This window comes from Pyrenophora tritici-repentis, chromosome 3 (assembly GCF_003171515.1).
Source record: "Pyrenophora tritici-repentis strain M4 chromosome 3, whole genome shotgun sequence".
NCBI classification, from domain to species: Eukaryota; Fungi; Ascomycota; class Dothideomycetes; order Pleosporales; family Pleosporaceae; genus Pyrenophora; species Pyrenophora tritici-repentis.
In genome coordinates, this window is record NC_089392.1 from 3,567,794 (window position 1) to 3,595,736 (window position 27,943).

Sequence of the window (27,943 nt, forward strand, 5' to 3'; positions counted from 1 at the left end):
AAGAAACCTTTTCTCAAAAGACAAACATTGGATGCTCCCAACTAGTCTACAACGGTGAACTAGACAGTGATCGGAATGGTCTGGTCTGACTTGGTCTTGGTCTGGTCTAGACCGCCAAGACTTGGTCTGGTCTGGCGATTTTTTGAGACCGTGGTCGGACCGGTCTAGATGATCGGACCGGTCCGGCTATAAATAGGTCCACGTGACTAGATCTTAGACTAATCTAGCCAGAAAATTTAGCACAATATGAGTCATTAAGATCAAGGTAAGTCTTCTACTTACATAGAACAATCAAGTCCTTAACAACCTACTTATATACTATTGTTATGGAGCCTTCAACACCAACCTCACCGTCCCCATCGAATATTATAAGACTAGATTTAACGTCTCTTACTCCATCTCCTATCCCCACGTCATCACCCACCCCTATACTATCACCCACTCCTATTCAATATCACGAATCTCCAGATGAGTTCGTGCAGGGCGGTATCACGTACGTGAAACGTGCAATAATTGCAAGGAAGGATTTCCGTCAAGGTACATCACACATCTGGAAGTACGGACTCCAATACATTCGAGATAGCGATAAGAAAGAGGTGTATTACTGCCATGAGTGCAGGGTTGGGAAGAGCAAGCAAGAGTTGTTTGTCATCAATGGCACTTCTAGGATCCGGAATCACCTGGAACAGAAGCACCAGATTGATCCCCAGAGTGGCATCAAGCGAAAGGGTTCTGTACGGAAGTCTATAATCGACCAGCAAAAGGATGGGGCTGCTTCCAGCATCTTTTTCTGGAAGGAGTCAGTAGAGAAGTTTAAAGAGCTTCTAATTCGTTGGATTGTGTACTGCCATATCGCCTTCTTTCAATTAGAGAACCAGTACTTTCGTGAACTACTCCTCTTTTTAAATCCGGCACTACTCAACCACCTCCCGAAGGCTGCGAAGACTATCCGAAGCTGGGTAATGAATGCATTCATATCGAAGAAGCAACAGCTTAGGGAGGACCTACACCATTCACGGAGTAGGATCTCTATCTCCTTTGATCTCTGGACTTCACCAAACCCTTACGCTATCCTAGGCGTCGTCGCTATGTGGATTGATACTACCGGCATGCGACGTGTTACCGCTTTAGGTATGCGACGTATATACGGCGAACATACTGGAGAGAATCTTGGATCGGTGGTCCTTGAATTGCTGGAAGAATACGACATTAGCGGAGATCAGATTGGATACTTTATGCTGGATAATGCCTCGGCAAATGATACCGCTGTTGAGTTTATACTCAAGGATCTCTGCCCATGGATGAAGTCAAAACAACGTCGTCATCGCCGGCTGCGTTGCTTGGGCCATGTCATCAACCTCTGTTGCCAGGCGTTCCTTATGGGGCGAAACTGTGAGAAGTATCTTGCGAAGCTGGAGAAGCATCATCAACGTGGCGACTATACGAAGGTGGAAGAGCTCTGGAAGAAGTTCGGATGTTTGGGTCGTCTTCACAACCTGGTGCGATACATCAGGCTTACTCCACAACGGCGTGAGGAGTTTGCTACAATTATTATCGGCGGAGATCTTTCGCAATTCGACGGGCTTGAGCTTATCCAGAACAACTCGACCCGCTGGAACTCATGGTTTTATTCGATTACACGTGCATTAAATGTTCGAGAACGTTTAGAGCTCTTCTCGGCTCGTCATGTACCTGGAAAGGGCTCCGTAGGGATCGCGAACTTTAAGCTTGATGGACAGCACTGGTTTGAGCTTGAAAAGATTGAACTCGCTCTCAAAGACTTCTATGCTGCAACTTTGCTTTCTGAAGGTAAGAAGACGTCACTTGCGGACTGGTTTTCAACTTTGGACTGCCTTCTCCGGGAGATAAGCGAGACGAAGGATCACTACCACGACATCCACACTGAGGACGATAACAACTTTACATGGAAGTACCTTCAAGGCTGCGCTGATGCTGCTTGGTTAAAGTGCGTTGAGTACTATAACAATCAGCAGCTGAATTGGCAAAATCGATTCCCTGAAGATACTGACCTTCCACCGGCATATTATGCGGCTCAAATCCTTGATCCATATCGCAAGTGGGGATGGTTCAGGCAAGAGTGGGTTCTTCATGGCGACGAAGAGAAGAAGAGGTGGTTTGAAAACGCACAATTAGCGGTGAAGCATCTCTGGGAGACAGAGTATAAGGGAAGGTACCCTGTCGAGATGCTGCCACCACCAGCCAGGAAGGAGCACAGTCCGCAACAATCAATTAAGTGGGTCCTAGAAGGTTCAGATTGGATTGATTGATTACCGCTTTAAGCCTAGTAGTTACCTATAGGAGTTTAAGCCCTACCTAGATAGGTAAGTGGGTCTAGGAGAGTGACCGGATTGAATTGATTGTTGCGGAGTCTAGGAAGGAGAGAGATCCTGACCCAGCATTTGATCGCCAGCGGGAACATAAGCGCATTCGAATAGACGCTCCAGTTTCTACAACTGATTTGTATGAACAATACATCTCTACTGACCGGCTTCATAACGAAGAGGCAGGTTGCAATGAGGCTATTGCGTACTGGCTATCTCGCTACGACTCCCAACGAGATCTCGCTCGCTTCGCTCTAGACATGTTTGCGATCTCGCCTATGTCGGATGAATGCGAACGTCTTTTTAGTAGCGCGAAGCTTACTATCGTCGATCGCCGTGGTAGGCTGAAGGCAGATATTATAGAAGCGTGCGAGTGTCTCCGGGCCTGGTATGGAAAGCCCCAAGCTGAGGGGAACAGCGATATCGAGGATAGTGAGAACGAAGACGACTAGATTGACAGTCAGTAGTAAAACACATTTCCTCGGCTTCCTTCTTTGCTTCAGCCTCATTCTTGGCGGTCTTGTTGGTCGGACCGGTCTGGTCGGACCGGTCCTTATGTAAGCACCTGGTCTGGTCTGGTCTGTACCCTCAGACCAGACCAGACCAGACCATTCCGATCACTGGAACTAGAGGGGATAGCACAGGCATTTGAACACGCGGCTACAGTGGCACAAGAAGGCCAAGAGATCTACGTATACGCAGACAACCAAGCAGCAATCCATAGGCTTAACAACCTATCGGACAACCCGGGACAACAGTGGCTACTAAGATGCATCAGAGCTGCAAAGAGAATAACGACAAAGAAAGCATCGATCCACCTGCAGTGGGCCCCAGGACATAACGACGTCAAGGGCAACGAAAAAGCCGACACGCTAGCAAAGGAAGCAGCTAAAGAGAGACCAACAACATCGACCACAGCGAGCCTAGCCTACTTAGGCACAGAAATCAACAAAATACAAAAAACAGAACAACTGATGGAGTACAAGAGGTATACCGACAGGCCCACCAAAAACAGAAGCTCCTACTCAAGGATCTTCAAGCTCAACACACATACAACAATCAAAGTCCCGAAGGGAACACCAAGAGAAATCTCGAGCGCGTTCTACTCACTCAAGCTAGGACATGGATACTTCAACTCCTACCTTAAGAGATTCAACAAGAGAGACCAGAGTTGCTATCAGTCAGTTCAGTCAGTCCGGAGCTCTCTGGACTGACTGAACTGACGTCCTGAGGTCACTGAACTGGACTGGACTGACTGCCAAGACTTTTCAATTAAACTAAAACTGACTGACTGAACTGACGTCGCCGCGGCCTGCGGACTGACTGGACTGACTGAACTGAGTTACCTGACGTCGAACTGAGATAAATGCTCCTGTACTTTTGAGATTTCTTCCTCTGATAGTGTGCGCGCTAGCCCAGAAGCTGAGGTAGTTGTTGGCTGTATACCAAGCCTCTTCCAGCTCTTCAAGCTCTGCAAAGCTGAAATAAGCTCTGGCTTCATATGGAGTCTCCGGGTGCCTAACATGTCGCCAAGCTCGCTGAAAGTCCGCTCACAGTCTGCCGCTGCTGCTGGTATTGTTAGGACGTCAATAGCGAACTTTGAGAGTATAGGGAACTGCCCAGCAACTGACTCCCAGTATAGAAGCGGATTAAGAGACAGCCAATCCTCCTCAGCTAACGCTGGTTGCCGCTTCCATATCTCATACTCATCCTCAGCAAGGCTTGCCTCTAACTGCCGTGTGCTTTGCTCAATTGACGACTGTAGAAAAGCTGATCGCGACGTTGAAATCCCTAGCCGGGGCTTCTTACGCGGCGGCGTTACAGTGTGAGCTGAAGTGGCTGCAGAGTCCTTCCGCCCCTGCCACATACGCAGGAATGCCCGGTGGTTATTGTCAAGCCAGCCGTCGCGATAGTGGACACCGTCACGGGCAGTGACATGGGTGTCAGGCACCTTCCAGAGCGCTGAGAGGTGGTGTTTGTAGTGCGGGTGTAGTATTGTAGCAGTGTAGTAGACAGGCGCGTTATCGAATTTTGCGTAGTACTTAGCAAGCTTACAATGTGCAAGGTTAACGTTTGTAATAAGATGATCTTCAGGCGCATCTAGATCTTCGTAATTTACATCCTTAAGGCGGTCTTTGAGAGCCTTAAGCTGGTTAAGAAGCTACTCAAACGTTACTAGAACTTCCTATATAGCGCCGTGTCGGCCGTGTCGGCCGCGACCTTTAAGTAGCCGTGTAGCTTCGGCAAATGGCTCAAGGAGTCGAATGTATTCTGTTATTGTCGCCTAGTCCTTGCCGCTTAGACCCCCTTCGCGTATATATAACCGTGGCTGGGCAGCAGGGAGCTGCTCACGATTCTTCCGGCGTCGTGAGGTTGCTGTTGCAGCACTATGCTCCTCAAGTTTACACTCAATATAGCCATCGATAGGGCCGTGTAGCTCAGCTGCACGGACAAACGTGTTGAAATAGCTATTCCAGCGTGTCTTAACAGGCTTCACAAGCTGCCGGATGTGGGGTGTAACACCTAGAGACTCTGCCTCCTCGCACTGTAGGCGCTCTAGTAGTTGTCGAGTTTGAGGCGTACAGATAGACGCAATCACGTCAAAGAGGACGCCAACAGGACCGTATTTGCGCCACTCATCCATGTACTTCTCCTCTTCCTCAAGGTGTGCGGCTTCATTCTCGTACGCGCTACGGTCTTTGCCCCAAATTACTAATTGTGCGCTTAGGTTGAGTATATGGCAGCAGCACCGCAGCCGCCGCTCGCTTGCGATAAAGCCAAACTCCTCTGCTAAGGACTCAACTGCAGTATCATTGTTACTTGCGTTGTCAAGCACAAAGTACCCAACCCTCGCGTTGTCAACGCCAAATAGCCGAAATATTGTTGTTGCTGCAGCGGCAATATTATTGCCAGTGTGCGCCCCGTGTAGCTCAGGCAACCCAAGCAGGTGGTCAACTAGCTTGCCCTCGCTGTTAAGGTAATGTACGCAGAGGCCAGTAAAAGCATACTGCCCACCAGTTGAAGTCCAGTTGTCGAATGACACGTGTATAAGCGACCGGGCTTCGCGAAGGTAGTTGGCAACAGCTAGTATGTATGTATTGTACTCAGTAATAATATGATCGTGGAGCGTTTAGTGGCTACGCCAAAGGAGAGCTTCGGCTAGCGGGCTCACGGCCGCAATCATGGCTCGAAACTGCGGCGTTTCTATTACGCGAAGGCTCTGGTTGTCCGCGACTACCCAGTCCTTCAGCGCGTCCTGAAATCGAGAGGTTGAAAAGCTTGCTGCTATCTCGTTTGCTACCTCTTGCGATACTTCTATCCCTTTAGACCTCATAATATATACTTGGGACTTTGCGAGCGCGCCCATAATATTGCCCTCCCGGCTAGCAATTGGTACAGGTCCGTTAGGTCCGTGTGAGTGTCCAGGCTTGTTGCTTGAGAGGTGTCGGCCGGCGTTTGTAGTGCTGTCAGCCTCGTAGCAAGCCTCCTGCTTCCGTCGTTGATGGCAGTACCGGCAAAGCCAGTAGTTTTTCTTGTACTTGCGGTGCCAGACGGCCCAGCCGTGGCGGTAGATCCAGCTTTTTGGCCCACCGCGACTATTACGCTCAACCTGGCGCCGCTCAAGATACGGCACACGCTTAAAATCAAGCCCGTCGTAATTGTCGTCGTCGTCGTCGTCGTCGCCGTCGTTGGGGAAGTCCGCCTGTACTGCCAAGGGCTCATCAGCCTGGGCCTCGCTCGCAGTATCGCCAACAGTAGGCGCGTTTGATAGCGATGGTAGAGGAGAATTGCGCTTGTCGCATTCTACAAGGCGGCGAAGGCCTGAATTAGAGGGAGTAGACATGAAGTACACCAAGAAGTATTATGGCAACAGTAGTCTAGCGTCGTGTGTATAGCAGACGCGACGCGACGCGACGCGAAAGGCTTACTAGGTGCGCACCGGGTAGCGCATTTCCGCAAACTCTAATTAGCTTAAAGCTAGATGCTTTAACTTATATAGGATTAGTGTCTTTATATCTAGGACTAGCGCGGCTTCGAAGCCGCACTAAATGTGGCTTTCACAACTCTAAAATACTGCTTTAAAAACAGCTAACGTCAGTCTAACGTCAGTCAGTTCAGTCAGTCTGGAGGCTTCTGAACTGACTGGACTGACGTCCAGCTGCCTCAAGAACTGACTGACTGAACTGAGTCTTGGCAGTCAGTTCAGTCAGTTCGAACTGAGTTACCTGACTGATAGCAAGTCTGAGAGAGACTGCAATCTATGTATATGCTACAAACCACAAACACCACAGCATCTACTTCTAGATTGCAAACAGTACAAAACACATCGAAATACACTCAAAGAAGCAATACCACACAGACCCATCACCCTCCCACTCCTCCTCCAAACAAAGACAGGCATCAAAGCTACTCTAGCCTTTATTGCAAGTACTAGGATTGGCACGAGAAAATGGCACCTTGGGCAAACCACCGAACAGACAGACACTGTATAAAACTACAAAAACTGTTGAGAAAGAATGACTCTCTCAGTCATGGCATGTAAGTGTGTCAATTGCTAACTATACAAAGCTCGGCTAATATAGAGCGGTGTGGGTCATGTGACTTAGCGTCCTCGTGACAGGTGACCGGAATATTCTCAACAAAAACAATATTTCCTTATCTAAAAGAGCCCGCTGCTACATCTCTTTCTATTCACCACACTGCTCTTTAGCACCCGCGCCAATGGAAGACTAGCTCTGAAATTGGAGTACGCAAAACACCACCCAAATTGTACAAGACCCATAGAAACTCCACAACGACCATCATACATAGAACGGCTTAGCCAAAGTCCTACATAGTCACCGACTGATACAGGACTCTAATGGAAATATAATAATAATAATAATAGCAACAACAGAACAAAAATGCCGCCAGACAGCGACAATATCATAGTGCAGATCCCAGAGGCAAGCGGAAACAGCACTAATACCGCAATCTATCTCGAAAATGATATCCAAATGGGTATAGAAGAGGACCAGACACCAGCGACCCCAACCCAAACTCAACCTAACCCACCCGAACGACTAGTCCCAATCATGAACAAACGACCAGCCCTCTTCTCTCCTGTATACGACAGAACTGGAAGAAATCCATTCCAAAAGAATGACTCTGACAAACCAACCGCAAAAGATCCAGAACAGGCAATCCAATGGGCTAGAAACCTGATCCTCCAAGCCTCTATTATGACCAACTCATATGAAGAGCAAAACAAGCTACTCGAACTACTAGACGTATTTAGAGACTACACGGAAAAAGGGAGAGTTACAAACCAGATCTCGGACAAACTATCTGCCAAGCTCGCCTTCCACTCAGCTACTCTAGCAAACGCTTCAGAAAAAGCAGCAAAGACATTAAAGAAGGCAACAGCCACAGTAGCTGGTCAAAACAACCAAACAGTAGCAGTAGCAACAACGACAACAAACACAAATGCTCCCCAATCATACGCAACAATTGCAGCTCAACCATCAAAGAACGCCACTTGGACGACTGTAGCCCCAAAGAAAAAGCCAACGCCTAAGAAACTAATTACGCACTACCAAATAGTTGCAACACTAGAGGAAAACCAAACCATCAACCCGCTCCAAGCACGAAACAAAATCAACGAGGCATTCCAAAAAGCTGGCATTGCAGGACCTGTTATCCAACTAGCAGCTCTTAGTAAGAGAAACAATCTCATACTTACTACTACAAGCGGATACTCTGGAGAATTCCTTCTCCAGCAATCCAACATCTGGATGGATCTCTTTAACATCAAACACGCTCAACCACTAGAATCTTGGACAAAAGTCATAGTCCACAACGTCCCTACAACCTTTGAAGGAGCAGACACGCTAGAAATCCTTCAAACTGAAATCCCTACATACAACAAAGGACTACAAATAGTTGGTAACTCCTACTGGCTTACAAAAGACTGGAAGAACAAGCAAAACAGCTCTATTGTTATTGCTTTTAAAACAGAAGCTGAAGCAAAGAAACTAGGAGCGAGGATCATCATCCTTGGAGAGAGCCTCCGTACTGAAAAGTATAGAAGTATTCCAGCTACTACCCAATGCGACAACTGCCAAGGCTTTGGCCATACAAAGCTTAAATGCCGGAACCAAACAGCATGCCAGCTATGTGCGGGACCCACCCTACATCGCAGCATAAATGCTCCACCTGCACGACAAGTGGGAAGCCTTGTATCCATACACTCCCAAAATGCTCAAACTGCAAAGAACCTCACTTTGCTAATAGCAGAGACTGTGAAGTCCTCGCAGCTATAACAAACAAGGAGAACCAATATACAACAGAATGTTAGACAGCATTAAGATTCTCCAAGCGAATCTGAATAAGAGTATCCAGGCTACAGAGTCTACTCTTCAACTAGCTGTCGAACTAAGGGTTGATATAATTGCAGTCCAAGAGCCTTGGCTCACACCAACAAGAAACAACGACTACGCTGATACTAGGTCCACTAGCCACGCAGCATACCTCCAAATTCTCCCACAATCCGAACCAAAACTCCGCCCTAGAGTGCTATTCTATATCTCTAGAACGCTATTAGCAGAAACCCACCTACTAGAAGGTTTTACGTCAGATCCAGACGCTATAGCACTAGTAGTACAGAAAGGAAACCATAAGTTTAATATCTTCAACCTATACAACGAGAGAGGTATAGGAGATATAAAGACTATCCCAAGAGTTCTTCTAAACACAAACACAAGACTACCAGAGTCATCTATTCTACTCCTAGACGCAAATGAGCACCACCCGTGGTGGGACCCACTATGCACATCGACGAGCCCAGGAGCACCCCCATTTGTAGAATGGATAGAAAGCCAAAACCTTAGCCTTCTAAACACACCAGGAACGGGCACTTTCTTTAGGCCACACCTATCAAGAGAATCAGTTTTAGACCTATCCCTAGTTACCCCAGACCTAGCTGACAAAGCTATTGACTGGCAAGTCACTACAGAGTGTCAGATTTTTATGGATGGGATCAAGTGTGTATTCTCTGTGTCTGTCTACGGCTCTGTCTGTGGGAGGTGGCCTCGCCTCGGGCTTGGCAGTGCTAAGTCCCGGCGCTAGCCCTGGTTTGGGGGTCTCATGTCCTTCCCCAACCACCATCGGCTCGATCATGGAGCAAAACCTCGCCTCAATCTGACACACCCCCTCAGCTCGGCGCTCCTCGGCAGCCTGAGCTGGAGTGGTCTTTGCGACATTCATACCGGACTATATAACAAGACTTTCCATCTTCTCTAGAATTTCCTCTGGATCTGCTTCCTCTACGTCTCGTTCCTTCACTTCAACCAGTCCGACCTGCGTCAAGAACTGGGGCCAGTTGTTGGCAGGCAGGGTCTTCGTGAAACCATCGGCGAGCATTTCGCCAGACGGTACATACACGACTCTGATAGACTTTCGCTTTGCCTCTTGCCTCAGCCAGTGATTGTGGATGTCCACGTGACGGAGTTTCGTCGTCAGCTGAGAGATCTCCTCGTTGATCAGCCGGATCGTCTGCGTATTATCGCACTGTATCGTAATTGTCTTCTCCGTCAACTCTACCCGAAGCTCCTCTAGCAGCATCCGCACAAACATGGACTCCTTAGCCACTTGCGATAGCGCGAGGAGTTCTGCTTCGGTCGTAGATGTCGTGATGGTATCTTGTTTGTTCGCCCTCCATGCGATCAGTCCTCCAAATAGCTTGATAACGTACCCTTGGGAGCTCTTGCGATCCGCGGTGTTGTCCGCAAAGGATGCATCGCTAGCTACTACCAATTGGTCGTCTCCTCCGAATGATAAGGATAGAAGCTTGGTTGACTCCAGGTACAACAGCACTCGGTCAGCGGCTTCTTGATGTAGTGGACCAGGGTTTGTGAGGAACCGGGCGAGTCGTGATACTGGGAATGCGACATCGGGTCGGGTGTTGACGGCGGCGAAGAGTAACGATCCAATCTTGCGTTGATACAAGTTAATCTCTCCAGGAGTCGCCAAACCCTCACGTGCAACTAGTTCGACTCTAGCCATTGGTGTGTTGTGTCGTTGGTCCTTGTTCGTTGCCAGCCGTGCAATCTTCTCAACATAAGCTTTCTGTGACAGCCAGATCTTTCGCTTCTCTCGGTCCCGTATAACTTCTACTCCTAAAAACCACTGCAAATCCTTTCCTCCGGTCAGGTTGTATCGCTGTTTCAGTTCCTCTTCCACTTTCCGAGCTACTTCCGCGTGCCGTTTCGAAGAGGCAAGGATAATGTCATCAACATAAAAGAAGATGAACACTCCGTCTCGGATCATGCAGCAAGGTTCGTGGGGAACTGGCGAGAACCCGATTTCTAGAAGGAAGGCAGTGAAGTGTCTTTGCCAGAGCAATGGCGAGATCCGTAGGCCGTACAGCGCTTTGTTTAGTTGCAGTATTGTTCCCTGCTTCCTGTATCCTGGGGGCATCCGCATGTACACTGTTCGATCAATATCTGCGTTGACGAAGGCGTTCGATACGTCGTATTGCTTCAGCTCTAGGTCAAACCGGGCCGCAATCGACACTAGCATCCGAAACGATCTTCCGGCCAGTGTAGCAGCGTAGGTTTCTTGTGCGGTGACATTTCGTTGCTGGTCTCCACGCACTACCAATCGCGCCTTACACTTCTGGAATCGATGGTGCTTGTCAAATTTGTAGGTGTATACCCACATTGAGTCCAGTACCTGCTGGTCGGTCTTCCGAGCCGTCTTCGCCGGGACCTCTGACCAGGATCTGGTTTCCTTGTGGCTATGGAGATGTGTAATCTCAGCCTCTTTGAAAAAATAGAACAACTCGTGATCCTCTCGCAGGCCGTTCGCTTGGGGAGGCGGTGGCAGCTGGCTGCGATGAGGCTTCTTGCCGTTTCGCATCATACGCTCAAGCTTTGCCTTGTCCAGTCGCTCTCCTGCCAAGTTTTGAACGTTTCCTGCCTTGGTGCCTGCCATAAAGGCGGCTGCCCATGGCTCCTTCAACATCCTGTGTTCCGGATGGAGGATACCACTCGCGAGACCTTGTTTGCCGTAGCTAGTGTCAAGACCTTGTTTCCCGTAGGCAGTCTCTTCGGATTGTAGGCCGTAGCCTCCGGCATCGCATTGTTCGCGTGGAACGCCTGCGGATAGACCATGTTCGCGCTGTGCGCCAGTCTGTACACCATGTTCGCCGTAGCTAGTGTCAAGACCTTGTTTCCCGTAGGCAGTCTCTTCGGATTGTAGGCCGTAGCCTCCGGCATCGCATTGTTCGCGTGGAACGCCTGCGGATAGACCATGTTCGCGCTGTGCGCCAGTCTGTACACCATGTTCGCCGTAGCTAGTGTCAAGACCTTGTTTCCCGTAGGCAGTCTCTTCGGATTGTAGGCCGTAGCCTCCGGTATCATCGTCCCTGAAGGGGTGTTCCACATTAGTTAGCATTTGAGCAAGCAGTGCTGCCGGTGGGGGCGTATGTGGTGGCGTCGGATAAGGTACTACCTTCCTTCCCGCCTCATCATACTCGAGCCGCCCATTTTCCGGCGCTCTAGCAATGGTCTCATCTTCGTAGAAAGTTCCAAGTTCTTCCCGTGTGGGATTTGGTCCAGGGGGCAGTTCAATAGTTCGAATCCATGCTGCTATCTCCTCTGTAGTGCTATGCATAAGATTGTCCATAACCTCTTTATGCTCTCCACTATATACGACTTCCTCGTCGAATACAACGTCGCGAGTGCTAATGACCTTGCCTATAGATGGTACCCAAATTCGGAATATGTTCGTCGAACGGTAACCAACTAAGTACCCTATCCAGGCTTTCGGGTCAAATCTCTGTAGACGTCCTTTTCCTCGCTTCGTGTCATCCGTCATCGCAAATGCCTTACAGCCGTACGCTCGTAAATGCGACAGGTTGGGCTTGCGTGGTGATGTAACAACTCCATTCTGGAAAGCGATTGCCGTGAAGAACATCTCGTATGGAGATCTCCAGCGGTTCTGATATTTCGGCGTCCTGTTGTGTAGGTAGACGGCGGTCCGGGCGATTTCCGGCCATTGGTCCCACGGCAGATGTGCATCGAGTCGCATTGCTCGACCCTTTTCTTTTACCACACCCCCTGAGCGTTCGGCTCCTCCGTTTTGCGCTTGCGTATCGGGGCGGAAGGCTCGAGTACTATACCTCTTGTTCTGCACCATCTGGCGACCTCTGGCTTCACGGAAAATATCTCGTTGTCCGTCTCAATAACCTTTACCGTTATACCAAATTGATTCATCATAAAGGTGACGAACATCTTAAGGCTTTTAAGGATGACTCTTGCCGTTCGGTTGTCACTAAGATAGAAATCCCATATGTATCCCGTAACGCGGCAGTTAATAAGCATCTGACTCTTCTCCTTGGTCGTACTTTCTGCTTCGTAGTCGTGAAAGTCGATCGCAACTCGCTCTCCCGGACCTTCCAAAATAGTCCGGGGCGTCCGTCGTATCATTCGCTTCGACTTTGATATCCCACAGGCATCGCATTTCACTGTGGGGACCCCGACGATCTTCACCCCCTCAGATTGGTTCACTAGGTGTTCTAGGGCGTCGGATCCAGGGTGGCCAAGTCTCTTGTGCCAGACTATAGCCTCAGCTCGTTTTCGTACGGCTGTCCTGCGCGTTGGCTGCTGCGTTGAAAACGCTGCTCGCGCCTCAGCGTCATTGAGTTCCAGTATCCATTGTCCGTACTTCTCGTGTAGTACTGCCAGTTCGCTATCGTCGGACCGTCGGAGGATTGTTGGGTCGGATTTGGTGTCCCACCAAAGACCTTGCCGGCGGAGTATCCGGAAGGAGACAAGACTGCAGTGTAGGTCAGGGCAGTAGGCGACGTTCTCGAGGTAGAGGAGACGGTGACCGTCTGCGCTATCCACTCTCAGAGTAACTGAACCGTATGCCTTAATCCACACCCTTGTATTGCCTGCCCAGAGGAAGTCTCCTGTCATAGGCGGTCGAATATCCGTGAATCGTCCGAGGTCGTTGCCGACGTGTATAGTGGTTCCGGAGTCCATTATGTAAGAACGTTGAAGTGGGTACTTAGATTCCTTTGCCATAAATGATGAGGCAAATATCATAAGGTTAATCTGGCCTATGTTCCGGCCTTCTGGTCACTCGACAGTATCCTCTACCGGAGTGCTCTGTGACTTCTTAATCTGGGGTGTCCCTAATTTAGCTCTCTTGGCTCCCCTTATCTCTTGTTCGAGATCAGTGTCGCTATCAATTCGGTGCTGAGCCATCGTCTTCAGTGTTTCACGTGGCTTCCACCAAACAGATGCGTTGTGCGGAAACGCGTACCAACAATTCTTTAGTTCGTGCTGTTGGTCGCATACCTTGCATTGTTTCCTATCCTTGCCCGGTCCGGGAGTCCTTCGGCTTTTGCCGCGACCTCGCTTTCCTGGGGCCTTCTCGGCGGCGTTATCTGCGTCTTCGCCGTTCAGTTGAGGTCTACTTGCTACAAAGGCGGCCTTCGGGACCTTGTGTTTGATCGGATGCAACAGTGAGGCGTACTCTCGGAACTGTTTAATCATCATCCGTACAGTGACACGTGGGTCTTTATTTCCACCGGCCATGAACGCGGTAGTCCATTCTGGTGATGGTTTGAGAACTGCTTTGACAAAGTCCTCCTTGATAAACTCTTCGTCTTGGCATTCAGGTATGCCAAGGGCCTTGCCTTCCGTGATTGCATGGTCCATCTCAGTTAGCCAGGTCTCCCACTGTGCTAACAACCTCATCGGTTTTTGGGCCGCGAGGTAACGTTCTCTCGCACGTTTGAGTTCCTCCTTCGTGTCAATCCCAACATTTGCGGCTAAGTTTTCGATCCACTGCCGATGGGAAAGACCTGCCTTGCAGCAGTTGTAGAAGAGGTGTTGTGACACAGTCTTCCTTATGTGCTCGGTGAGCTTTCCGAGTCCGGTCCGCTCTTGTTGATATCTCTGGTTAAGTATTTTAAACTCTTCTAGTTGTATTCGGTAATAATCGATATCTTCTTTATAGGACGTCTTCGCGTTCGTCGCGAGGTCCGAGGGTCGTACCGGTACGTAGGCTGGCGCTTCGGCGCTATCGTCGCCGATCGCTTGGCGATATTGGGTAACGTGCAGATTCGTCGCTGCAGTTGATGGCTGATAGCTTCCGATAAGTGGAGCTAGTGGTGGTTGTGGTTCTATTAGAGGGATCCCGCGTTGCTTTGGATCTACCTTTTCCCACACTTGGTATGCGGCGCATTCCGCTTGTAGTTGTTGGTACTATTTAGCCCAATTGGTATAATCCGTTAGGATCACTGTTGGATCTCTGTTTGATGGTACAGACATCTTGTCGATGAGTTTTGATGACTCTTCGGTTCGGCGCTTACGTGTTGTAGCGTGGGGATCGTCGTAATGACGGTATTTGTAGTATAAAGTAACTTTGATTGACTCTTCTGTACTCGGTACAGGCAGTGAGACTCTTAATTGTCAGATTTTTATGGATGGGATCAAGTGTGTATTCTCTGTGTCTGTCTACGGCTCTGTCTGTGGGAGGTGGCCTCGCCTCGGGCTTGGCAGTGCTAAGTCCCGGCGCTAGCCCTGGTTTGGGGGTCTCATGTCCTTCCCCAACCACCATCGGCTCGATCATGGAGCAAAACCTCGCCTCAATCTGACACAGAGACTGGATCTGACCACTACGGCCTACTCTTCTCAATTCGATCAGACACCGACCAAGTAGACAATCCAATAAACCAACGCAAGTTTAACACAAAAAAGGCGGATTGGCCACTTTTTCAAAAAACCCTAAACGAGGCTATTCAAAACAACATCACGCTACAGCACATAAGCGAGATAAACGACCCTAGGAAACAAGATTGCAAGAATCTAATTCTAGAAGAGGACCAGGAGCTTCAAAGCAAACTAGAGGAGATAGGGGAAGCAATTACGCAAGTTATCCAACTAGCAGCTGACAAAGCAATCCCAAAAGTCAAACTAGGTCCTAAACCAAAACCCTGGTGGAACCAGGAGCTTACTAAGCTAAGAAGAGAGCTTACTCACTGCCAAAGAGTCTACACACAACAATTGCAACAGTTGTCCATCCAAGAGGCATATCTATTCAAGAAAGACTTCTTAATAGCGCGGAACACCTACGCAAGAGCAATCAAGGATGCCAAGAAGAGACATTGGAATAGCTTTCTAGAACAAGAAACCCCACAGTCTATCTACAAAGCTATGGCATACACAAAGGATCAAAAGGTCGAAAAGATTCCACCTATCCAAGGAGAGATACTAGAGAAAACATTCAAAGGAAAGTGCAAGGCCTTTAGAAAAGCACTTTTCCCTCCTCCTCCAACAGCAGAACTACCAAGCTTTCTAAACTATCAAGAGAGCATTTGGGACTGGCCGCAACTATCAATTTCTGAACTAGAACAAGCCTGTTCTAGTAAAGTTAAAAGTAGTACACCAGGGCCTGACGCTATTACTCAAGATATTATAACCGCTGCATTTAAGTTCAACCCAGAGATCCTCTTCATCGCCTACTCAATCTTGTTTAATTACGGATACCACCCTCGGTGCTGGAAAGCAGCTACAGGAGCAATTCTCAAAAAACCATCCAAACTAGACTACTCTCTCCCGAAAGCTTATAGAGTAATTACTCTCTTAAACAGCCTAGGGAAGGTACTAGAGAGAATTATCGCCAAAAGACTAGCTAGTCTAGCAGAAACCACAAACCTCCTACACTCCTCACAAATTGGAGGTAGAAACAAGAAATCTGCAATAGACGCCGCTCTCCTCCTAGTAGACCAGATTCAACACAAAAAACAGCAAGGCCAAATTACTTCCACAGTGTTCGTGGACGTCAAAGGAGCTTTTGACCACGTCATACACAACCGATTTCTAGACCGACTTAAGAAACTTGGACTCCCAATTAGCTTAATTTGCTGGGCGAAATCCTTTCTCTCCAACAGGACCCTAAGACTGGCATTCGATAATAAGATTGAAGAATTTAGCAAGATTACAGCAGGTATTCCACAGGGCAGCCCAGTATCACCAATCTTCTTTCTTATCTATATCCGAGACCTATTCCCAGCCTTACAAAGCTTTCAACTATCGTATATCGACGACCTATCTCTCACTACGTCATCAACCTCTCTAAAGAAAAATACAAGAGCACTGCAAAAAGAGATAGCTACACTCTTTGCCAAGGGAGAGCAGCTAGACATTATCTTCGACACATCCAAAACAGAGCTAATCCACTTCACCGCTAAGAAGGAGAGGATAGAAAGAGCCCTCATACTCCCAAACAACGACCGGATAGAACACAAAGACACTGTCAAGTGGCTAGGTATCTATCTAGACAACCGACTATCATTCAAATCACATGTGTCTATACGTGTAAGCCAAGCCAGACAAGCTTTCTACAGGCTAGGAAGACTAGCGAACATTGAACTCGGCCTATCAACACACGCTATTAGACAACTATACTTAGCATGTGTAACTAGCGTGTCAGACTACGGAGCACAAATATACTGGCAAAACCAACCCTACGCTACAAAGAAACTACAGTCACTACACAACCTGGCTTGTCGAAAAACTCTAGGAGTGTTTAGAACAGCACCAACAGTCCCTACAAGCCTCGAAGCGAGCCTACTACCACCAGCAATTAGGCTTAACTCAACTATCCGGAACTACGCAAGCAGAGCAAACCTGCTAGCCAACACCCATCCAATTGCAAAGGCAATAACTCGGATCCAATCAACGAATCTCCAACGCTCAAAGAAACCAAACCAGCACAGACAGCTACAAACTATTACTAACGCAATTCCTAAAAACAACAAAAGAGACACAGAGCAGACTATCCCATACCGGTTTAGGCCATGGGATACTCTAAACTATACCGTAACAGTCTCTCAAAAATCCAAAGAAGAGGAGGCAAATGCGCACCAAGCCTACATTAAAACAAGGCTAGACAATTACACGACAATATACTCAGACGCCTCGCAAACACAAGAAGGAAAAGGAATAGGAGTTGGGATAGCAGTCTACAACTCAACTCAGCAAGAGATCTACTCAGAAACAGTTAATATTGGACAATACCAGCTAGTCTACAACGGCGAACTAGAAGGGATCACACGAGCATTCGAATACGCAGCAAAGAACGCTACAACCGACCAGGAATTCGAGGTCTACGCAGATAACCAAGCAGCAATCTACAGGCTTAAAAACCTATCAGATAACCCAGGACAGCATTGGCAACTCCGATGTCTAAAAGCGGCAAATACGATCCGACGAAAACAAGCAAACATCCACCTACTCTGGGCACCTGGACACACAGATATAGTTGGAAACGAAAGAGCAGACTACCTAGCAAAAGAAGCAACCAAAGAGGACCCCAGATCAACAACAAAGAGCATTGCCTACCTAGGCACGACAATCAAAAGGATACAACAAACGGAACAACGCCAAGAGTATGAGAAATACAAAGCAAGAGCAACCGCTCTAAACAAAGCTACCTACTCAGCCAAATACCCTCTTAAAATCAGCAAAACCATCCAAATGCCACAGAACACGAAAAGAGTAACCTCTAGCGCCTTCTACTCTCTTAAGCTAGGACACGGATACTTCAACTCCTACCTAAAGAGATTTAAGAAACGAGACTCTAATCGCTGCACCTGCCAAAACATCCAAACGCCAGAACACCTACTACTGTACTGTCATCTATACAAAGACCATCGAAAAACGCTCCTACAAACAATCAAACATCGCCCAGTCACACTACCACTACTACTCCACACTAGTATAGGTATAGAAGCAACCCTAGCTTTTATCACTAGCACCAGAATAGGAACAAGAAAATGGTACCTAGGACAGCCACCAGAAGACCTACAGAGAGACACTGTATAAAACTAAAACCACAACCCTCTCCTTTGCCACAAGAGCCCGCTGCTACATCTCTTTCTACTTATCAAACTGCTCTTTAGCACCTGGCAACAAACAGATACAAGCTATCTTTTGTAGAAAAGCCAAAAACCATATTAGCGAACCATTGTAACAGGCTGAGCCTATTACATGCGCTACGCTGTGTGCGTAGCTGTCGTCATGCGATTCCTTCGAGATACATCTATAGGTTTCTGTCATCATCCATCTAATTCTACTTCGGCCCATCTTCGGTCCGCTCCTGTATTTATGTACAGCTAGCATCCTTTTGTAGCTCTTTGTCAAATCCACTCTGTTACAAGGCATCTCTTGATCAGTCATCTGTGTATCGTCATCGATACAGCCGCTGGGGTCTAGCCCCTTACAACCATACCAGAAAACCATGTAAATTAGAAAAACCAAGATAGAACGGCCTTCGGCCAAAGTCCTACATAGTCTCTGACTGAAAAAGGACTCTAATGGAATAATAATAATAATAATAATAAGAAAGTGGTACATAGGATAACTACTAGAAGACCCACAGAGAGACACTATATAAAACTAGAAACGTAAAACCTCTCCTTTACTATAAGAGCCCGCTGCTACATCTCTTTCTATTCACCAAACTGCTCCTTAGCACCTAGCTTTAAACAGATACAAGCTATCTTTTGAAGAAAAGCCAAAACCACAATAGCAAACCACACCAGAAAGCCAAGTAGATAAGAAAAACCAAGATAGAACGGCCTCCGGCCAAATTCCTACATAGTCTCTGACTGAAAAAGGACTCTAATGGAATAATAATAATAATAATATACTTTAAAGAACGTTATGCTCGTAGACGAGCGCTATATTGCTTACGGAGGGTCCTGTCGGGACATGCGCGTACAGCCAGCCCGGCGAGTTTTTCCGGGCCAGAAGCTTGGACCAGTAGGTGGACCAAGCTTCCCGCTCAGCTCGCAACTGTACATATGGAGATCTCTCCACCCAGCTCTTGCTCACTACTAATCAAATACTATACACTTTGTTCGTTGCAACGACTGCTAGTATTCGACACCTTTGCCGTGTCAACAGGTCCAAACATCTAACTAGTAGGATTTATGATGCTCGTGGATGAGCATTTGGTGATTGGCTGGGTTGTGGGCGTTCGTCAACGAGCGGTCACGTGACTTCGGCATGGTTGCCGAGTCCTGATCCTTCAAAGTGCTGACTGCCCTCGCCGGGCCCTGCCCTAGCTGGATTGTATCACCTCGGCGCATGGGATAGGCACTAGGACATAGCCAAAGTCTATTTCTGCTAGTAATATGAACTGGTGGGTTAATCTTGCATTTAATTATGCTACACCAATCACATGCGCCCTAAACCAAGGACGGTAGACTTCTTCGCACCATTGTCCTAGTACCTGCAAGGCGGCAATTATTTGATACACCCCTAGCGCATTCTGCGTTGAGCCGAGAAGTACCTTTTCCCAAAGGACCTGTACACTGTAAGATACTGTTTACGATGTTGCAAACCCTTAGACAAACCGTTTCCCTTTTACTTCTAGTGGCAGCCAAGAAATACCATTCATGCCCTTGAGTCACAATGACAGGGAGGAATGGCAGTCCTGGTAACCCTCCACCATCCTGCGCCACTAATTGTTCCAGTTTGTTCAGCTGAGCAGTCACCCAGATGCTCATCTGTATCTTGGCCGTATCCCAGTCCCTTCCTGTTAACTTTGTTTCAATGCTCATCGCGAGGGGACGCTTTTGCAATGGCGGGTAACAGGTGTGATTCCATGACGCCGTGGTAAAGGGATCTCGAGCAGCGAGTTGACGGAGAGCATCGTGCGTAGTATCGTCCGGGTCAAGATATACAGCAAAATCAACCATCTTTGATTCGATGGAAAGACCAGTGTAATCTTTGGGCAGCAATGAGTCCGGCTCAATACGAGCCTTGGAACTAAAAACTAGGTAAGCAACCACTATAGACAGTGCGATATCAAAAAACCCACCAATCTAAGAAGCCCACTTTACCCTTGAACACGTCATTGTAAAGAGCGAGGTCTAAGAGGTATGTATGCACTCTGCCGTTCCAAGATGCTTCGCTATGTTCATTCGACTCGCATTCTGTGGCAAGGCTGACTGCTTTGGCGACTTCTCGTGGGTGTGGACATGGTCCGAGGGATGCTCGATCTATATCATCCACGAATGCTAGTTCGTCGGTGTATATCTGGCGAAACGATCTATCCGATGACATGGAAGCCATAGCATCCTCAATCTATGAGCTTAATGTGTAGAGAGAAGCCACATTAACCGACCTTTTCAGACCGTGATATAACCCCAAGTCCTCGGCCTATCCGTCTTAATTGTACAACTATCTCTTCCAGTTCATTCGGAGGAGTCGCGGTAGCGTCGTCGATAGACTTCATTACCACTGGGTTTGGTAGTAAGGAGAGATTGGCCATTTTTCGTAGAGGCTGTTTCTTCCTCGGACTTCTTGATTGGAGAGACTGAGAGGAGTGGGTTATGCTACCTGAAGAAGTGAAACAAGAGGGCGATGGCGGTCCCACAGCGACATTGGACTTCGCCTGGGGCGTCATCTCGACGTCTTCGGTTGCGAACGACGCATTCTCGGCCCCTTCGAGACAACGGCGCTTTGGAGGAGATGGGTCTCGGCTATACATACCGGTCGCGATATGTTTGCTGTATGATCTCTTCAGTTTCCCGTGGGATGCGATTGATGGTGGAGGCGAAGGAGCCTGCGAAACCCAGAACAACACAGGATCGTGGTGAGCGTTTAAAGATGATGAATGCAGTCGAATCGTCTCTTCACAGAGCCATGGAGCTATAGGCATGGCGCTCTAACAGGTGGGAGGTCGGACAGAACACGATGGGCAATGCTGCTGGGTGTTGTTGATTTTCGTGGGGCTGACAAGGTTGCTCGGGCGATCTGGCAGGTCTCACGCTTGGACCCGCCACAGCGACGCGACGCGACGCGATGCCAAGCCAATCTGTCCGTTCCCGCCGCGCGTGTGTTTTATCATGGCCATGTACCCCGAAGGAGCCAGCTGGGCGCCCTGGAACTGTAGGGCTATTCCTACGTCATACGCTTCTTCATCGTCCACGCAATCGCGAAAGCATCGTCACTCCAGGCTTGCTCGTAGTCTGTTCATCTTGTGGGTGATGGCATCCTTGGCATTCTTCGCTCGCTTTGTCTTGCCTCTCCGCCTGCAGCCTTTCCGTGTCCTTCACAAACTCGATTGAAACTCTGACCGCCGTTATGTTGGCCTTCCACTACACCATCGGACCGCCTACGTTCCGTCCGTCTTCCTTCCTGCTTGAGTAGCCTGCCAGCGCGTACGATAAATCTCGAAACCATTCGCTATGCTCGTGTCGCCCCGAACACAGAGGGTTCGCCATCGCTGTGTGATGGCGATAGCATTTTTAAATCACCTTTGCTGCCATTAAGATCGCTTATTAGCTGGTGTTTATGCACTGTAGCACATCTGGGCGTGTCCCGGCAAGCTGACCTAGATAAGTTCGGATATCGTAGTTACTATTCAATGTAGTCTCTAAAGCTAGGGAAAATCTTCTTTTGTCTTTAGCTATATCGTAGAAACTCCAAGCTATACACAACTAAACACGAGAATGTTCTAACATAAGTGTGAAGCTGTTACAATCTTATTGCATCCTATAAGAAATGATCGACAGCACGAAATGCGTACGCATTCTACCTATCGCGCGGTACGACTACAGAGAGGTTCTCTCAAATGATAATAACAACAAGTCTTCAACAGTAAATTGGTATACTAAAGAGCAATGAGATTAGGCGCAGCTACAGCCAATTGCGAGCTCACATGATGGGTCGTGCATGCCGATCCGCGTCAGTCGTTTGGCTAGAGCCAATTCGAGGTGGGAAGTGCGGAACCAACCGCCGCTTGCCACTAGCGCTTGCTTTCAATCAGCGACTTGGTGCATTAGCGTCAGCGTCACGGTCAGCACCAAAGCTGTGACAAGAACAGACAAGCTTCACGTAAGAAGTGTGGACTGTGATGAGCGCCTTGATAGAATTGATGTCGATTTTGGGTGCCTGGATACACCATTCTATTTGTTGCGGTTTGTGAGGCAAGGGTATTGCGCATGTCACGTGCGTTGTCCTAGCGCTCCTCCCTCCCCTCCATGAGCACCTTCTCCCCTTACCAGCATCAGAGATACGTCATGTAAATAGACCCTGATTATGGCTACATATAAGGTGGCCATGACAGCACAACAACAGACGGAACAGAGAATACACTGATGACTGCCTCGCGCGGACACACTTTGATTGACTGCATATACTGCGACACTATTCGTGAGAAGGGAGGTTACCAGAATTTGCATGGTTTTTGTATTTTGCAGCAGCGAGTGTTGATGTGGGTAGGCGGCGGGTGAGGCTGCTTATAACGGTTCCGGTAGGGGGGCGCCAGGCATGTCCAGAACTATGAGATTATCTGAGGGTCTTCTTACTGAATTCCTTCGACTATCATGGCAGTTTAGAAATCAAGATTAGCTAAAAGTGTGTAGCTTGAATATTGGTATTTTTTCAATCAAAGCACTTTACACGTTCTTGAAAGACTGCAATACAAGAAGAATGTTAAGTGTTAAGCGGCACGCATTATGGTATTAATTGTTCGACAATTAGCGTGGTCGTGTATAATATGAATAGAGTACATTGGGAAAAAGAATATATGGGTATCTTGTAAATAGTCGAATCTAGTAACGCCCTTCTACCAATTGTTCGCAGAAGCGTAACTAACAATAGAATAAGCAAAATACACCGCGAAAGTGCTCGCAGGCCCATTGTCCGACAGGCGCATTTCACCTACTCAGCGGGCCCAACTCCTGCTAACAAATCGTCAGATCCCATATCCCTCACTTCATACCCACTCAGATTCCAAAACCGCGGAACTTCATGGCTGGCTATGGTCTTGCCGGCCCACACCTCTTGTACCCAGAGCATATCCTTTGTCCAAGTCTGTTCGGGATCGGAGCGTTCACGTTCTTTTTCCAGCCATTGTTGTGCTAATTGTGAGTTATGAGATACCACTATACATGATTCTTCTGCATCGTCATGGGAGTGGGTAGAGCATTCGGTTGGTGAGGTTGGTGATACCGTGGATGAAAATGACGACTGTTCGGGAACAGGTGACGCTTTCCGTCGTTTATTGCTTCCAGGCGTTTGACAAGGCATAGGGGGTTCGTGATCTATGCATCCAATCGATCGTTTTCGGAGATTTGGTGCAAAACCAGATGTGTTTGTGTCATCTGAAGGTTGGATGGGCTTACGGACATCAATATCGTCAACACTATTGCTGTCGATCGCGCCCTCATCCGGTTTGCGTTTTTTGGGGCTTACCGACCGCGTCCTAGTTGATGACATGGAGAACCGTTCACATGCCGCGGCTGTAAAGTATCCACCATCGAGAACCTGGTCGTGGGAAGTGGTGCGAACAGTCAAGCGGCGGTCCTTTTTACACGAAAGGAAAGCTTCTAGTAGTGGGAACAGCGTCCATGCGAAGCGCGCGAACAGCATCTCAACGCCGACGTCTGATTGGTGCAGCTCACGGTTGTGGTATAGGTGCGCGAACTCTGCTGAAGGCTCGAGCAGATGGAGAACTAAACGCATCCCATCATCGTTACCCGAAGGCTTCGGCACAAAGACGAATCGGGGCCTGTCAAAGGCAATATGGAGGCTAGCTTGCAAGAGCATCGCATTGCCTGTATCGTCCATGCTGCTGGTCGAACTACGATTGTATTGGGACATGCTGTTGGCCATCCACCAATCCAGTTCAGCCTGCGGTACAATATGCGCAACCTGTAGCTCTTCTCGATAACCGCTTATACGACAGCTTCCATCGCGAATTTGCAAGGCCAATGTAAGGTTAGAGCGTGAAAAGGTCGAATCTTGAGCGGTCGCGTTTGCTGAAAGCTGCACCCAATGCGCGGGGATGTCTTCGTGCGGAAAACGCCATTCGCGAAAATTGGGGACGATGCGATACGGTCCGTCAGGTCCATCGATATCATCGTCGCGGTCGAGGTGATAGTAATAGCTGCGTGCGACCAATGTGCTACCGGCATCGACTCGGGCGTCGCGCGCTTCGTCGGGGTTGCGTGATGTCGAAAGCCAGCCGTTGAAACGATTCCCTGCGAGTATTGCGCAGGCGTCGAGTGCGAATTGGGCGTAAAGACCTGAAGTTCCAGGCCGCTGAGAAGTCTCTTCCTCGCCGTCGTGACTGCCAACCGTCGCCGCGTCGATCGCATACAGTTTGAAGAGCACGTTGTTACTGTCGTCGTAGCCAGGGTGGCGGAAGAGGATGTGACGTCGCGGCGGTGAATCGGGTAGTAAGGGCGGCGGGGCTGGAGGGCGAGCGTACGGCATGGCCGTCTTGTTGTTGAGCGTGTAAGAGTTTCCGACGCCCAAAGGCCGCCGAGGTGAGGAGGGTGTATAGTTGACCAAGCAACACGATTGCGCCCACGGGCATGCCAAGCCACTACAGTGACCCCGCCAGCACGTGCGATATTGTGAGCATAGAAATGCAGGGCCGCTGCATATCGTGTAAATGCTGCGATAATTTGGTGATGCTTTGAGCCAGACGCTAGCGGCTCCCCGTCGCCGTAGAAATGTCAACGCGTGTCCGTGCAGACCCATCTACCGATGGATACCGGCGGAAGATCGCGCGATACTTGACGTGATCAGCACAACATAGTGGGCGGAGAGGACAGCGGAGATGAAAGCGGATCATCAGAGCTAGTGTCAGCAGCATATCATCTTGGCGCGCGCAATGACTCAGATCGCCCAATAACCCATCACAACAACATGAACATACCAGAAAAATGAGGCTGTAGACGTCCACACAAAAGCTATTAGCGCGAGACTTCTTGAGGTATTGATCCGCCGACGTATGCAAGACTTTCTATCTACTTAGAACACTTTCTGGGTGGCTGTATTAACCATGTGCGACGCTCGAAAATCTATAAAATTGTCCCAAAGAGGTAGGCGCAAGGCTTTATAACCCTCCAGGCCACCCAGAAAGCGTCAAAAACGTGCTGTTGTTGTTCCATCGCATGCAGAAGCTGCTAGTGCTACCCTAGCTGCCCCAGCGCGGTCCACCCGCGAGCTGCTTTCTGGCGCCCCTTTCTAGCTAGCTTTGCGGCTCGCTTCTTCTCCGCACCTTCTTAAGTCTCACTTAACACGCTTCTCTTTAACTAGGTTACTGGTAAGCAGCTTGTGCTTTCCAAGTGGGCTTGCACGCAAAATCAAGCTACAGTTTTCCTCGTGTACCTTACGACACAACGAGAGGGTGCAAGAATATATTGTACACTCACATGCACTTGCAGTTTCCGCTTTTTGCATGCCGCTCGCCTTTGATCCCGTGCAGCACATTGACCCGCCTAGTATGCTGTAACGGTTTGGGCCTTGCCAAGACCAACTTAGGTGAGAGTTGCGTATGGCTATCGCTACTATACTTTCTTATTACACATACATATAGATAGCTGCCCTCCTTCATAGCTATATAATGCAACGCAGTCCTCCTCCTCTCCTTACTCTGTTACATATGCGCTTGTTCAGGAAGGGTTAGGCTCTGCAGACCACAGTCCGCAACAATCAATTAAGTGGGTCCTAGAAGGTTCAGATTGGATTGATTGATTACCGCTTTAAGCCTAGTAGTTACCTATAGGAGTTTAAGCCCTACCTAGATAGGTAAGTGGGTCTAGGAGAGTGACCGGATTGAATTGATTGTTGCGGAGTCTATTCTATAGGTAGTGCGTAAGCCCACCTGACTGTGTAGTCGTCACGGGACGACATCTCCGGCCAGGGCGTAGGTCAAGAAATAAGAGATTCTGAGAGTGTCGTTGCTAAGGCGTTGTGTTATCTAAGTCGAAGCTGCCTAGACTGTCTGTCCATTTTGTGGGTAAGGAAAGCAATCAATTAAACAAGGAACACCGCAACAATCATGTGAGGGGACGGATAAGCTCTTGATCAGTGTTGACGTGTAAGCGACTTATTTGGATCCACTCGTATCTCAATTTCTCATGTATGTGATATGGAAGAAGAGATGAAGGACTGAGTTGATTGTATAGCTATGAACGAGGGAAGCTATATATATGTGAGGAATGAGAGAGTGTAGGGATAGCCCTGCTAGCGTGCAACACAATTTCTCGGTGCCCCTTAGGCCAGAAACGTTGTTGCGGAGCAAAAGGCTAACCTTCTACTCGCTTGAATAGAAGTCATCTTAACCGTCACACACCCCCCCAGATCGTAGCAATAGCGCAGAGCTGGTAGCTTTTCAAGGTTTTCATACATGTTGACCGCAGTGCAACATGCCCTGTATATTCTGCTCCGAGCATCTGGTATTCTACGTCCGTGGCCCTAACAGCTGGCTCCCAGCTTTGCAGCTGTCATGCGCAGTGTTCTTGGCTAATTGTGGTGTGCACAGCTCGCATGCGGTCACCCACCCTACCAGTAAACCACCAAGGTGTTACTGGGGCAGGATCAAGCGATCCCGGGCTCATAACTGTTGCGGAGCAAAAGGCTAACCTTCTACTCGCTTGAATAGAAGTCATCTTAACCGTCACAAACGTAGACAACAGCCACTGCTAGGTGCACCACACGTATTGAGTCAGTTGCCGGTGGAAGGATTTGGAGGACAGCACGAGTACGGAAGAGTACCCGAGACGGTCACGTCGCGGTGCCAGGCGGCTGCTAAAGTACATGCGGATTCCCAACTTTTGTGGCGAGGACCAATTGTACAACCTAAGGCTTATTATCCTAGCTAGAACAGCCCCATGCGGTTGGTTCTCGCTTGTTCCGTCACACGCATAAGCACTGTTACAAGCAATAGAAAGATACGGTTGGTAGTGATTAAAGCAGCAAGGCTGGCGCCTAGCAAGAACAACTTAAGAAACATCGCAAGAGGGAAACATCTTTCTTCGTCTTAAATTCCGGTCTCCTCACGTTACATTCTCATTAAGCACGACAGTAAATGGCATCCGCTCCCCATCGTCGAGTCCCGCTCCCGCAGCTGCCAGAAGCGCACATGTAACCACGTGACTAGAGTCACATGATATCCTATTGTAGCAGGCACTGCCCGGTGGGCAAGTGCACTTACCTCTGAGCCGAGAGCTCTTGGACACACACATCACAACACGACAACAGATAGCAATACAATCGTTGATCCACAGCCTCCACCCGACACTGCTCACGCAGTTACAGCACACAGCTCAGGAAATGGAATTTATCAGCGACGCCGCATCCAAGGCCGGCAATGCAGGCACACCTGAGATCAATCAAGCTAGCTTGATAGCTTGATTGGAAGATTGATGCCAAGCCAATTCAATCAATCCAGCCAAACCTCATACAAAAACGCAATCAATCCAGCTGAGCTTTTCCGTGAGCTTGATTCAGATTGATAGCTTGATTGCCACAGTCCGCAACAATCAATTAAGTGGGTCCTAGAAGGTTCAGATTGGATTGATTGATTACCGCTTTAAGCCTAGTAGTTACCTATAGGAGTTTAAGCCCTACCTAGATAGGTAAGTGGGTCTAGGAGAGTGACCGGATTGAATTGATTGTTGCGGAGTCTATTGATTGCCTTAAGTATATAGTAGATTTCGGTGATGAGGCAGCCCATGAGGCAGCTTAGATAGCTGTAAAAGCTCTATACTGAGCTTTTTTTGGTGTTTTAGTTAC

The 27,943-nt window shown here is 48.5% G+C and overlaps 9 protein-coding genes across 9 annotated transcripts; 4 read left to right on the top strand and 5 right to left on the bottom strand.

The window, feature by feature from the left end:
• Positions 1–326: 326 nt before the first annotated feature.
• On the top strand, positions 327–3,556 carry PtrM4_087390 (uncharacterized protein; the record flags this gene model as incomplete). The annotated part of the gene is made up of 3 exons (XM_066106767.1): positions 327–2,254; positions 2,395–2,774; positions 2,940–3,556. The coding sequence occupies 3 exons, from the start codon at positions 327–329 to the stop codon at positions 3,554–3,556; spliced, it is 2,925 nt and encodes a 974-aa protein (XP_065963705.1).
• Positions 3,557–3,684: 128 nt separating this feature from the next.
• On the bottom strand, positions 3,685–6,186 carry PtrM4_087400 (Dimer-Tnp-hAT domain containing protein; the record flags this gene model as incomplete). Its single annotated transcript, XM_066106768.1, has 4 exons — positions 3,685–4,475; positions 4,695–5,426; positions 5,484–5,979; positions 6,052–6,186. The coding sequence occupies 4 exons, from the start codon at positions 6,184–6,186 to the stop codon at positions 3,685–3,687; spliced, it is 2,154 nt and encodes a 717-aa protein (XP_065963706.1).
• A 1,231-nt stretch (positions 6,187–7,417) lies between these two features.
• On the top strand, positions 7,418–8,644 carry PtrM4_087410 (uncharacterized protein; the record flags this gene model as incomplete). The annotated part of the gene is made up of 1 exon (XM_066106769.1): positions 7,418–8,644. One exon carries the CDS (start codon positions 7,418–7,420, stop codon positions 8,642–8,644), a length of 1,227 nt encoding a protein of 408 aa, XP_065963707.1.
• A 28-nt stretch (positions 8,645–8,672) lies between these two features.
• Positions 8,673–9,449, top strand: PtrM4_087420 (uncharacterized protein; the record flags this gene model as incomplete). The annotated part of the gene is made up of 1 exon (XM_066106770.1): positions 8,673–9,449. One exon carries the CDS (start codon positions 8,673–8,675, stop codon positions 9,447–9,449), a length of 777 nt encoding a protein of 258 aa, XP_065963708.1.
• Positions 9,450–9,593: 144 nt separating this feature from the next.
• Positions 9,594–13,369, bottom strand: PtrM4_087430 (uncharacterized protein; the record flags this gene model as incomplete). The annotated part of the gene is made up of 2 exons (XM_066106771.1): positions 9,594–12,535; positions 12,586–13,369. The coding sequence occupies 2 exons, from the start codon at positions 13,367–13,369 to the stop codon at positions 9,594–9,596; spliced, it is 3,726 nt and encodes a 1,241-aa protein (XP_065963709.1).
• A 96-nt stretch (positions 13,370–13,465) lies between these two features.
• Positions 13,466–14,665, bottom strand: PtrM4_087440 (uncharacterized protein; the record flags this gene model as incomplete). The annotated part of the gene is made up of 2 exons (XM_066106772.1): positions 13,466–14,599; positions 14,636–14,665. 2 exons carry the CDS (start codon positions 14,663–14,665, stop codon positions 13,466–13,468), a joined length of 1,164 nt encoding a protein of 387 aa, XP_065963710.1.
• A 151-nt stretch (positions 14,666–14,816) lies between these two features.
• Positions 14,817–18,223, top strand: PtrM4_087450 (uncharacterized protein; the record flags this gene model as incomplete). The annotated part of the gene is made up of 2 exons (XM_066106773.1): positions 14,817–14,865; positions 14,916–18,223. The coding sequence occupies 2 exons, from the start codon at positions 14,817–14,819 to the stop codon at positions 18,221–18,223; spliced, it is 3,357 nt and encodes a 1,118-aa protein (XP_065963711.1).
• Positions 18,224–19,565: 1,342 nt separating this feature from the next.
• Positions 19,566–20,479, bottom strand: PtrM4_087460 (uncharacterized protein; the record flags this gene model as incomplete). The annotated part of the gene is made up of 3 exons (XM_066106774.1): positions 19,566–19,709; positions 19,759–20,173; positions 20,226–20,479. 3 exons carry the CDS (start codon positions 20,477–20,479, stop codon positions 19,566–19,568), a joined length of 813 nt encoding a protein of 270 aa, XP_065963712.1.
• A 2,595-nt stretch (positions 20,480–23,074) lies between these two features.
• Positions 23,075–24,631, bottom strand: PtrM4_087470 (HNH-2 domain containing protein; the record flags this gene model as incomplete). The annotated part of the gene is made up of 1 exon (XM_001942427.2): positions 23,075–24,631. One exon carries the CDS (start codon positions 24,629–24,631, stop codon positions 23,075–23,077), a length of 1,557 nt encoding a protein of 518 aa, XP_001942462.1.
• Between the last annotated feature and the right edge of the window lie 3,312 nt (positions 24,632–27,943).